This window comes from Blastomyces gilchristii (assembly GCF_000003855.2).
Source record: "Blastomyces gilchristii SLH14081 genomic scaffold supercont1.6, whole genome shotgun sequence".
Classification (NCBI taxonomy): domain Eukaryota; kingdom Fungi; phylum Ascomycota; class Eurotiomycetes; order Onygenales; family Ajellomycetaceae; genus Blastomyces; species Blastomyces gilchristii.
The window spans coordinates 1,722,008-1,734,018 of NW_003101677.1; the positions used below are offsets into that span (position 1 = coordinate 1,722,008).

The 12,011-nt window shown below is 46.8% G+C and overlaps 5 protein-coding genes across 5 annotated transcripts; 3 read left to right on the plus strand and 2 right to left on the minus strand.

Annotated features, from left to right (window-relative positions):
* The first annotated feature begins 433 nt into the window (after positions 1-433).
* BDBG_03913 (uncharacterized protein) lies at positions 434-5,008 on the plus strand. The gene is made up of 3 exons (XM_031721454.1): positions 434-1,500; positions 1,571-1,672; positions 1,827-5,008. The coding sequence occupies exon 3, from the start codon at positions 1,879-1,881 to the stop codon at positions 2,113-2,115; it is 237 nt and encodes a 78-aa protein (XP_031578013.1). The 5' UTR covers positions 434-1,500; positions 1,571-1,672; positions 1,827-1,878; the 3' UTR covers positions 2,116-5,008.
* Positions 695-5,560, minus strand: BDBG_03914 (uncharacterized protein). The gene is made up of 3 exons (XM_002625809.2): positions 5,187-5,560; positions 4,947-5,118; positions 695-4,881 (listed from the first exon to the last, which is right to left on the minus strand). The coding sequence occupies exons 1-3, from the start codon at positions 5,351-5,353 to the stop codon at positions 3,826-3,828; spliced, it is 1,395 nt and encodes a 464-aa protein (XP_002625855.1). The 5' UTR covers positions 5,354-5,560; the 3' UTR covers positions 695-3,825.
* A 129-nt stretch (positions 5,561-5,689) lies between these two features.
* On the plus strand, positions 5,690-8,067 carry BDBG_03915 (protein kinase activator Mob2). The gene is made up of 4 exons (XM_002625810.2): positions 5,690-5,882; positions 6,115-6,431; positions 6,505-6,619; positions 6,693-8,067. The coding sequence occupies exons 1-4, from the start codon at positions 5,860-5,862 to the stop codon at positions 7,258-7,260; spliced, it is 1,023 nt and encodes a 340-aa protein (XP_002625856.1). The 5' UTR covers positions 5,690-5,859; the 3' UTR covers positions 7,261-8,067.
* On the minus strand, positions 7,286-11,886 carry BDBG_03916 (uncharacterized protein). Its single transcript, XM_031721455.1, has 2 exons — positions 10,756-11,886; positions 7,286-10,695 (listed from the first exon to the last, which is right to left on the minus strand). Exon 2 carries the CDS (start codon positions 8,974-8,976, stop codon positions 8,380-8,382), a length of 597 nt encoding a protein of 198 aa, XP_031578014.1. The 5' UTR covers positions 8,977-10,695; positions 10,756-11,886; the 3' UTR covers positions 7,286-8,379.
* On the plus strand, positions 9,490-11,932 carry BDBG_03917 (rhomboid family protein). Its single transcript, XM_002625812.2, has 5 exons — positions 9,490-10,496; positions 10,586-10,689; positions 10,759-11,092; positions 11,232-11,406; positions 11,479-11,932. Exons 1-5 carry the CDS (start codon positions 9,635-9,637, stop codon positions 11,753-11,755), a joined length of 1,752 nt encoding a protein of 583 aa, XP_002625858.2. The 5' UTR covers positions 9,490-9,634; the 3' UTR covers positions 11,756-11,932.
* The last annotated feature ends 79 nt before the right edge of the window (positions 11,933-12,011 follow it).

Below are 12,011 nucleotides of genomic sequence, written 5' to 3' on the forward strand. Positions count from 1 at the left end.
AGCAAAAATACAGATGGTATTTTTGAAAATGAATGAGTAATCAAGATTTGACTTTTCTAGTGTTTTTAGTGTCAATCAGAGGTGAAAAGTGAAGCTTCTCTAAAACTAAATGAGGTAAAAAGAATAGCTCTATTATTCTGCCCGTTCTTTTTGAACACGGCCAGAACTCTGTTCAAAAAGAACCGACTATCATTTCCTGTCAAGAACTGACTTATCGACTATCCGTAAAATAATTTCTATCTAGGCTTAAAAATGCCCAGATTGTGGCTGTTTATAGTTAGTTAACTAATCAGATTCAGATTATGTAATAATCAGGTTTAACAAGTTAGTTGAGGTCTAACCATATAAGGAAGGCCCTGCGGCGCTAAGTTCATGCCAAGCTTCGCACTGACCGGTTGCGGAAACGTTGCACGAACAGAGCGTAGTGGCTTATAATGGCTTACATCCATCAACTTACTGCGTACTACTAACGGACGGAGTACAGCGGAAGTGATTTCATTCCCAATGCAACTTCTTTCAAACCACAAATGATGACAGGGATAAGTTCACTCCAAGGGTCTGTCATTCTTCCTGCATATTCGCTCCGATATACGCCACTCATATTGTGGCCCTATGGCGGATATTTTACACTGAATTTAGATTTATGCTTTTTGTCGAACCCCCCTCCCCCACCCCAAAAGAGCCCCTGCATTGGCTTGTCCCGTCGCGTTTAAAATATTGTAGCTTGCTGCTCGTCTTTCCTCGAATCAGACGCTGAGATTGAGATTCACAACCTCGGTCTGGTCTTGCTTATCCGAACCGGGGTGGGTGAGGAGAGCCCTTCCTCCCTATCAGTCCAGTAAGCATCATCAGGGAGGAGGACGCCTGGACGTATTCAGCCCGATTATCCGCACAGAGCGAAGGTGGTTTGGCCTCCTTTGGTTGAAGGGTATTGCAGCTTTTAGTGCATGGCATGTTGAGAGGGGATGAAGAACTGACTAACTGGTTTTGCAAAAAGAAGCACATAAACAGGGGGATATGAATCTGATTTTGCAGCTCGATTCGATGCAGTGTAACAAGTCAAACCGGCCCGTTTGCAACAGACAGGCAACCTGTGTGCCGCTATACTATGTATGTATGTACGATTTGGTTCCACACTTGCGGGGTAAATGGTATGCAAGAGAAGGGCACGGTAAAACAGACCAGGTGATTTTGCTGCTAGTGAAAATCTAGCAGGAAGCTGAAATTCAAGTCTGCAAGATTCCGCTGCATCTCGAGTTGAAATGTTCTCAGAGAACAAACAAATACTTGCAGTCATGCATTCCACATGAACGCCCGTCCCAAGGTTCTTCCACACAATTAAAACATGGGAAAGGAGTCACAATGGCATTGATAGAGGTAGGGGGCCCCCAGGGAGAATATGTACTTTCTCCAATCCTGCGAATATCACAACTCTTAGATATCTACAGAGCTACATGTACATTATTACGTACATGTCATGAGAACGCGCTTCTTGCAAATGTAAGGTTGCAACCTTTTTCCCGAGTCGAAACTTGACATATGGACGTCAGAGCGCTAATTTTCTATCTAGATTGGAAAAACCAAAAATCCCCCCAATTGCTCAGAATTCCGTCGGACTGCTTTGAACAGGCATCTCAAAAGCACGCGTGTATCAGCCTAGAAATTCTGCAGTGTAAGCAGCTAGTGCCCAACTCCGCGATGATTCCGAAAAGAATCTCCACATCTTGCATCTAACCGTCTGTCAATAAATATTTATGGGACACCGAGGACTTCCTTTTGACACCCTTACCAGGATAGCTTGCTAACAAGCTACAAACGCAAAAAAGTGAAAAGCCCCAAAACCAACCCAACATAAACCAGCCAAATAACCCCCCAAGCATGAAATTCTCCCTGGTCGTCCTCTGCGTCCTTTCCACCGCCATAACGACAGCAACAGCTAAGAAGCGGTGGTATGGCACAGCCCCCTTCTGTAATGCCCGATGTCCCCGCGATGAGAAGCCATTTTGCGCGTCTACTTCCAACGATGACGGAACATGCCATGATCCGGAGTGTGCCCGCATGTCATCTGGGCAGTTCTGCGCCTTTGGGACTGTGAAACTGTGCTGTGAGGAGTGAAGAAGTTGGAGTTCCCGGGGTATAGGGATTGGGGTCGTATGATCTTTCCCGTCTGGTGGGATGTGTTTTGATAGTGGGGGGAATGGGAGGGGGACAAGAGGTTGGAAGGGGGACGCGAGGGACATGAGCTGCCGGTTTGTTTGGCACATTCGGATCATCGAGGATAACTACTGCCTTGCCTTGTTCAATATTTATTATAATTATTAATAGTCCAAAGCTAGCCTGACTTGTATGCAGGTATGATTATTAATGAATTGACCGCTATGTCGCAAGCAAAGATGAGAGGCGATTAAGAAAAGGCAAATGAAAATATCTCATGACTTGTTCTGAAATGGAGTGAAAATAACCACCAAGCAGTTTCTTCTAGCTAAAACTTTTTTTTTTTTTTTAAAAAAAAAAAAAAAAAAAAAAAAAAAAAAAAAAACCCCATTGTTACTATATATGACCGGATCGCCATGGATTTGTGTGCTGCGCTAAAAGTTTATTCTTTCCTTACAGGTCTTCCTCCACTGCCTAGATCAAATAAGCATGACCCTTGGTGATAGTTGCTTTTGTTTTTCAGCTGTCTTTCCAGTATATGTATGTATGGAAAACAATTAAAAACTAAATGAGAGTAACAACGAAAATAAGTAACTTAGCCCTAGTTTTTGGCTAAGAAAACTTGGGAACGAAGCAAGAAAAACAAAAAGGGTTACATGCGTGTTCTTCATCCGAGGGACTCGAGGATACATAGGAGCTACTATGGTGGTATCCAGATGCGAACGAAGCTAATGCAAAGCCCTCTTGAGAACGCGGGGATGTTATGGCTGATACCTCAAAGCCCGATTTTATTATTTCCATTTTACTAGTTATTCCAACAAGTTTCATGATGTGGGGTTTGAAACTGGGTGGCTTCTAGCCTTTCTACGAGTTGGGTGGGGGCCAGAAAAGAAAAGGGAGGAAGAATGCTAGTTGGGTTTGAGTGCTAGCTCTGTTCTTTGCTTTTCTTTTTCCATCTATTTCTTGGCTTGTAGGGGAGTAAGGCTTTGAGGGGAAATAATGCCCTGGCGTTGAAAGGGAGGGATGGTGAGGACTGAGGGTTCAGGCTCCTTGTCGGGGTTGTTATCAGATTTTCCACCAATGCCAAGTGAAAACAACGAAGCATAATTCTTGCAAGTATTGAGAGATTGCTGATTTGACACACATCAAGGGTGGTGGCGAAGAACCTTGTCACAATATATTTGCAAAGAGAATGCTCTTATCTTAGGAATTTCAAGAGGGTTTTAGAATAAAACTGGAAAGGGCAAAGGGGATCTCATTGTTGAACAGTTTGTATTGTCATTTTAATTTTTGGTTTCCATTTCCGCATGATCACAATACCCGAAGTCTAGACGTCATGCGTGGGATAAGCGCCAAGTTTTGTAGTGTCCAAGTAAAGGGTGAAAAATTATGCAGGCGAACAAAAATATTGTACAAGGCCGGTTGACATCCCCAAGCATAGATCTGCCGCGGGGCTGTCAAGGGGTTTTGCGCTTCTGTAGCGCTCGGGAAGTGGGACGCGAGTTTTATTGGGGGCCAAGTATCATTTCGGGTTCCGCTTTTATATTAATTCCCATAAAATATTATTATTAGAAGCAAAATACGGCGTCAGTGGTTGTGCTGCCAACGGCCAGAGAGGAAGGAGAGGCGAAGAGGGCATTATTGTTGTTCCAGGCACAAGATCTGCCCTCCTTACTCATCATCTTCATCATCATCAACGACATATCGATTTTTCTTCCTGGCAGGCGGTGATCCAACTTCAGGTTCAGCACTTTTCCGAAGGGTCTCCACTGGTGACCTTTTTGGTGAGGGCTCTCTCTTTGATGGTTTCTGTGGCGCTTCCTCATCAACTTCTCCTTCGGCATCGGCATCTCCGTCTTCAAATTCTTCTTCCTCTTCGTCTTCATCCTCCATAATCTCTGGTTCTTCATCGCTACCAACCAGGAAACCGTCATCTTCGTCATACTCATCTTCCCTTGTCCGTCCTCTTCGATCGTACTCATCTTCCTCATCGGAATATATCTCCCCGCGACGATTAGGTCTCCGTTTGGGTTTCTTTGCGCCACGGGCTCTGGTGGTCAACATATCATCGTCGCCTTCTAATCCAGCAACAGTGAGCCCACCTCCTCCGGTTCTATAGGAAATACCGACACGCCTTCCTCGGTCAAGATCACGGTCTGCGGCCAGCTGACGCTTACGATCTGCTCGCAATTTCTCACGCTCTGCAAGCTCAGCACGTTTCTTGGCCAATTCTGGGTCTTCAGCGACGTCAAACATGGTGACAGTGCCATCCGGGTTCTTTTTTGCACCCCTCGCAGCAGCTTCCAATGACTCTTTGAGCCGTTGGACAGCGTCGTCGGTTTCCACCGTTGTTGGAAGGACGCTTAGCGACGACGTAAGGTGAGAGGTAATACGGAACACTGAAGAAGCTTCAGCAGCTGCGCCGAGATAAGCGTGTGCATCCAACTCAGAATCGTAGTCAGTAGCTTTTCGCGCCTTGTTAGAACGAGCGAGCCTTTTAGATGGCATTCGATATTGCTCCTTTGGATTCGATGCAAGTTGGAGGGTCAATGAACCGTCTGACCAGCGGACAATCCGAGCATTCGATTGAAGCATCTCACCATCGTTTGGATCATAGCGCCAACAGAGGGATGTAGATGCTGAGTTAAAGGGCGGAGCAACATATGTTTCTGGGTTGAAGTCTTCGGACTCAATAGCGAGGAAATTTGGTATGGCCAAAGTGTAGACCTGCAGGAGCTGGTTTTAGTACAACATCTCACGGAAATAATATCTGATACAGAAAAGCACAGTACCTCTCCGTCTGTAGATTCTGGTTCTGGTACACGACTGAGACTCAGGTCCATGACGTTTAACGACTCCGTATAGTTCATTCCATCCTCATCCATGGGGGAGCCAAGCCGGTCATAGCGACCTTCGTCATCGCCAGAATCCAGTTCCTCATCATCGAGTCTCCGCGGCTTGTGCCTAATATATAGTTAGCTGCCGTTTCCTTTTCCTGGTAGTAAAACACAAGGGGAAAAAAATAAACGTACTCGTCAGGCTCTGATTCAGAACCAAAAAGGTCTGCGTCGTCATCTCCGTTAATTTGCTCATCGTCAAAGTTCAAGGCGTCATTAGCTCCCCTTTCGGAGGCATCAGAAGCATGTTTTCGCTCGTTCTCCTCCGAAAGTTGACTTTGGTGATCGTCATCCGAAGACATGGCGAGGAAGCTAAAGGATAGCTCCTGCAGAGCTGAGTAGCTCTAACCCCTCTGCTTGCTGGAATATTTCAGATCCGAAAGAAAATTCAGGATCGCGGGTGTATTAGTCCACAATGTAGACTGTATTGACGCGAAAAAACGTTGTTTCAAAGGGAGAAGCAAGCTCGGATTGACTTATCCCCATCCCCGTCGTCAACTTGCGACAGAGAGAAAGTTGAGGTCAGTGGCGCTAAACCCGATATAGAAAGTCCCTTATCAATATCGGAAATAAGATAATCCGCCATGTTCGCGATGACATAAGCGGTTTGGATGTTCCAGCTGTCTCTCCAACCAAAAGTTGCAGCCAAACAATCCGCTGTATCCAACTCTCCAGCAACGGCTTTTTGTCCCCCTCTTTGAGTGTGCATCGGCTGTGTTAGCCATCTGTCATTGCTAACCTGGGATGCTCTGACTGCCATTTGTTTGTGTCGAGACTAGAGTTTCCCTGGCTGCGTGTGATCTGAATCATGGCGACGTTCTTCCAGAGTGTGTAGGTATCCCGCCTCTTTCTCTTCCCCCGCCAGCCAGGCCTCAGGGATGCTGCAGCGCTGTCTTTGTCTTGTTACTGCCCACAGTTCTGGTTCTTTGTTGCTACTTTACATCCCTCCTCCATACCACCTCGTGCTGCCAAACTCTACTACGATGCTTGTCTCTGGCCCCCTGAATTTGAAACCTATTTATTTAAAGCCTCACCTGCTGACTTGACCACTGTGCGACAATAGCCGCCAGGGGTTTGGCCGGGGGTCGAACAAAAACAACAACAACAATAACAACAATAACAACAATAACAACAATAACCCCCCGAGGCTGAATAACGGTGCTCAGAATCAACCGCCAGCAGGGTATTCTCATTCGTCCGGTCTCATGAATTCTCCCTCAATTTCTTCCACTTTCAGCGTCGACAGCGTTACGAACGACAATGATTCGACCAAGTACTTCTTCCAGGAGAAGTATGCTATGCTTAACGTCAAAGGCAATTTTCTGACTCTCTGCGCTTGTCCCAAGAACGTCGAGCTTGGCGAATGGTTGGCACATCAGAGTATGTCGGGCCTTTGGGGTTATTTTTGGTGTCGTTCCCTGAAACACCTGCTAATTGAAACTCAATATTCTAGTTGTGGAGCAAAATCGTCTTCTCCATGGCATGCTTCAAGTTATTCAGGAAATAAATGGCCTAACCGGCCTCCCTATATGCAATGAAAACACTTGTCCTACCATGTCTGCAGGCCGGTAAGCTGAATTAGCCTTCCCCGCAATCTACTACTACCCCGATTATACTGACTTGACCTCTTTTCTTTGTTAGCCTGACCTACACCTGGCTGGTCGATGGCAGAGCGGCTAGGATATCTGCCCCCAAATTCATCAACAGAGTTGAAAAATGGATCGTCAGTAAAATCCATGACCCAGTGATGTTTCCCACAGAGAGCACTCCTGTAGGAACAACACCAATTGTGTCATCGAGTGATCCGAGCGGCACAAGTTCTACCCCACCTACCAACCCATCTACCCAAGATTGGATTGGCAAGAGCAGTGGATTCCCCCAAACCTTCTACAAAGATTGCCAGGGAATCATGAAGCAAATGTTCCGTTGTTATGCGCATTTGTACCATGGTCATTGGGAAAATCCCTTCTTCCACATCAACAAGCATGAAGTTCTTAATATGTGCTTCGTGCATTTCGTGACTGTCGCGAAGTACTACAAACTTGTTGCAGACAAGGAAATGGAGCCCATGCAACCTTTGATCGACATCTACATCAAGCAAGAGAAGATCCCTCCAGAAGCACTCGCTGGCCATTGGGCTCAACAGACGTCGTTGTCGACGCCTACACCTGCTGGCCCTCCTGCTCCTACCACTGCACCTTCCAATTAGAGACCTAACTATGGATTGCAATGTGGGAATGGAGACGCATATCATAAAGTCAAGGGCGTTAATCATATTTGTCACTCAGGGGAGAGAAGGCCAAACTGGGCATATCCCGTTTCATTATTCTTATTGGCGATTTTTTTTAAAGCTATTGAAGCCCTCGACCCAGATATCTTATGTTTATTGGGCCTTGTTTCTTTTCGTTTGTTATTTCATTTTGTTCTTCGGGAACGGGCATATGTCTGCATGGATTTTCTTTTTTACACTTTGATTCCCATTTTTCCGTTTCTCCCTCCATTTTAAAGTCTCATTTTGAAACTGCCCTGCTCGCTTTTTCTTCGCATAAATATTGATTTTGCATGTCTCCAGCAACCAGCCAATCAATTTCTCAGGTAGCTAGCGGGCAATTTAAAATTAAACAATTGTTTTCGAGGGAGCTGCGCTTCGGCGAGGACGGCAATCACTGACTTAGTTACATTCAACCAAAATCCTGCAATAAACCCTGCAACGGTTGTTTTCTTTTTAATGTCTCAAGGCTTCTCAATGTATTAAGTTTAAGCTTTCTACAAGCCTTTTTAAGTCACTGCGGCTTCCGGCTCATTTCGTTGTCCCGACGGAAACATTACGCAGTCCGGCCGTTTCTTTAAGTATAAATAAATAGGTGGCATGGGTAGATCCTGTTCTTCACTTTCTGCTAGCCCCGGATACATTTCCTCGCCCTACCAGGCTATTATAACTTTCCGATAAACCAAACCCTAAAGCACACTTCCTTGCGAAAGCGAAGCGACATCACACAACTCCCCTGACCCTCCAACCCAACTCTTCGTTCAACCTTCCTGGCACCCCGTTCTCAAATAGGGCTGATGGCTGAAGGCATGTTTCAGACGCCTCATAAGGCCAGGCAGCCACAGAGCCAGGGTCCGTATTTCCTCGGCAGGATAGTTGACAAATAAATAGGGGGCCAAAAGCGACACATCGGGAATCGACGGCGAATAATAGAATATCAAACCCCGTAACATGTCTCGGCCATGTTATCGATATTGACCCTAAAAACAAGGGAAAGGCGAAGTGGGCCGAGACATCCAATCGACAGCAATATAACGATGAAATGATGAGCAACGTAGCTCATAAATACACACCAGCCTCACTTCCCTGCATCTCATCATCACCACCAGAACCATTCCGCCCCGCGCTAGCAGCGCTATTATTTTGATTACTGAGGGGCTGAGCATGTTGCCCCGTCGTTGTTTGGGCATCTCCATTTAGGATATTGTTACCGGCATTTATCCCACTCCCCGTTTCCGTTTCCGTTTCCGTTCCCGTTCCCGTTCCCGTAGGCCCGCTGTCAGCAACCCCAACGCCCACGCCCACATCCCCTTCAGCCCCACCATTCATATCCCCGTCCCCGTCTATGTCTATGTCCATCTCCATCTCCTCACTCCATCTCTTCCCCCTACGCTCCACTTCAACCTTCAAAAGATCAATTCTCTCCTGCATACGAACAATAACCACCTCATTCTCCTTAATGGCATCTTCGCAGTCCTTATCGTGGCCGTCCGGTGACTCTTCCGCTATGTACCGGGCCAACTCATCGTTTGAGCGCTGGAGGTGGGCGATGGAGTTGCGAAGCTCGGAGCCTTTGGCGTAGAGGGAAGAGAGGGGAAGGGATTTTAGCGCTTCGGCGAAGGCTTGTGGGGTTATCGGGGTGGAGGCGGCGGACATTGTTTTAGAAATTGATTTTGTTTTGTCCTGTGGTGATGGTCGGGGTCGTAACTATAGGAATAGAATGAAGACGCTTGGATTTGAGGTGGGGTGGATAGCTTGCTATTGAGGGGTAATTTCAGACTGAATGGAGGGGCAGGTAAGGGAAACTGGAAGTAAAACTCAGTATCAAACCAACTCAAGTAAGCTTAATGGGCCCAACAGCCTTAAGGGTGAAGCAAAACTGTGTTTTCAAGATAAAGAAGAGAGGTGTGAGGTTGTTGATATTTGGAAGTAAGCTATGTAGAAGGCGGGATGACATAAGACGTTTTTGAGGCTCAACACCAGTGCAAGTTGTGAAAATTGTGTAAGAAGCTCCACCTCAGGTTCTAATACAATGTAATTAGCCATGAGATCCAATTAATAGCTAGTTATGCATAAATAAGCATAACAATGTCGGCGTAGCTATGATATTTTGCCCTTTTGGTGCTATAATTGAACATCATATCAAAGGCAAACCTGGCGCTAATCGCGCTTAATAAGCGGCACATAGGCGCCGGTGGAGCCGCATTTCCGCGCTAAAGTTCTCCCGCCAAAAAATTCAGACTCCTACAATTACAACTCACGATATTGAAAGCCGTTTCTGTAGCCAGATGAGATCTCTCTTGAGCTGTGGGAGATGAACAATGTTTTCTCGGTGGCATGGCGAAGACCGTGCATGGGCATTCGCTCCTCGCCATCTCCCCAAGCAGCTCCCCTCGCCCTTCTCCAGATGATATGGCCTGACGGCCGGAATTTTGCAACCCGCTCTATGAGTAGCCTGCAGAATATTTCCAATCCCTTCCAGAATATACTATCTCCAACTAAACCTACAGGCATATTCCAATCGTGTCATTCCCGTCGAATCTCCTTTCCGTCCCGCACATTCTCCTCTTCCGCTACCTTCGCCGCCAGAGCACCCCGATCTCCTCCGCCCCTCAAGAGACGCGAAGATGGCGCTCGGTTCAGAGCCCGCGATCTCTCTGCTCTGGAGCTCTACCAAATATTTGGTTCAGAGTCGCAGATCTCAGTACCGCTGGGCAACAGAATGCTACGAATACTCCAAGCACGTCGTATCTCCGGTACCATCGATGTCGATCTCCCCGCTGATATAAAGAATGTTGTGGCGGAGGATACGATAATAGCAGGACTAGAATGGCTGCGGAAAAGATACCCCGTGGACGAAGATGCTGCGATTCTAAAGCGTATTGAACGAGAAGAAATTGCAGAGGAGCAGAAGCTGATCAAGCGTGGTCAAGCGCTTGGCCTGTATAAACCGCAGAGTGGGAAGTTCGATAAACCCATAGAGAAGGAAGGGGATGTTTATGGCAAAAGTATCCTGCAGGAAACGAGGGAGGCGAACGAGCGAAAGAATAAGTTGGATGATGAACGGCGGAGACGCGAGTGGCTGGAAGGCGAGGCGAAGGATCGGGAAAAGTTGAAGCGGAGCATTCAGAAAAATATGGAGTTGCGGAAGTTCGAGGAAGCCGCTGTTATGGAAGGTATTTCTATATTCTGCACATTCCACATTTAATTTTTATCTGCCGTGATGGTTTTGCTGGGCTTTTTCTAACCGGTACCCCCCTTCTAGCTAAACCTCGTGCGGATCCGGATGTCCGTCCTGCGTTGGCTTGGGTGCAGAAACATCATCTTCGGGCAACAGCAAAGGATTTGGATACCTCAAAACTCTCGAAGGTATGTCTCAAGCCGCAATCAGAACCTTACTAGAGAAGAATGGAATTAAAGGAACTAAAAACCAACCAGGCCAGCCGAATCCTCCCCTCTCTCTGTATAACACTCCTTACCATAGGCCTCTGCTGTGTCCTCGCCGAAAATTATGAGCCAGCACCTCGTCAGGAGCGCCTGATGCCCAATACACCCCCCGCCGCAGCAACCGTGATCGGTCTCATTGGGGCAAACGTCCTCATCTTTGCCATGTGGCGAGCCGTCCCGCCCGCCTGGAGAATGTTGAATCGATATTTCATCAGCGTGCCGTTGTATCCGTACTCAATTAGCATTGTCGGCAGCATATTCAGCCACCAACAATTCCGACATCTAGGTGCCAATATGTTGATTTTGTGGTTCATCGGGACAAGACGTAAGTGACGTTTTACCTTTATTGCCAATGATTCTCTATTATTCATATCCTATTACCTCCCACCTTTCCTTTAATTCAACTCCCAAAGTCTAGTAAATTTTAAAAGGAAACGCTGGCTCTAACAAACCTTCAAAAATAGTCCACGAAGAACTCGGCCGCGCCGACTTCCTCTCCCTCTATTTCTCTGCCGGCGTCATCGCCTCCCTAACCTCCCTAACCGCCCACGTCCTCCAAAATAAACTAACCGTAACCTCCCTCGGCGCCTCAGGCGCCATTGCCGGCCTCGTCGCCGCCTGGTGCATGATACATGCAAAGTTCGTCCTCCCCTCTCTCCATTCCCTTTACAATTTGATCTACCGCTAACATTAACCCCTCCCATAAAATAGCGACAAACTAACCATTGCCCTCCTCCCGCAATCCTGGCAAGAGACCTTCTCCGCCAAGGGCTCGACATTCCTGAGTGTCATCGTGTTTATCGAAATTGCGTCATTGGTGGTGTTGCCGTTTCGGCTGCGGATGCCCGTGATGGATCATTGGAGTCATTTGGGTGGCTATGCAGCTGGCACGGTGGCCGGGTGGTGGTGGAAGGGGAAAAAGGAAGAGGAGAAGAGACGGAAGAAGGAAAAGGAAGGGTTGTGGGGATGGTTTAGTGGTGGGAAGTAGCTTTGGTTTTGGTTGGGGGAAAGGGTGGGGTAAGGAGGGCTGGCTGGTGGCGGTGTTGATTGAGGGAAGTTAACTAGTACGATTCTCTTTTAGATTTTGGAACGGGGTGTTTTATTTTTGTTGCATCTTCCTTTTATGTATGAGTAATTAGAAGGAATTTTTTGTTAGCTGGATATTCAGGCATGTACTTTTATATAATTTTTGCTTGTGAACTCCATTTTTCAGAAAGCTTTGAGAAATATACAACTTTTTACAA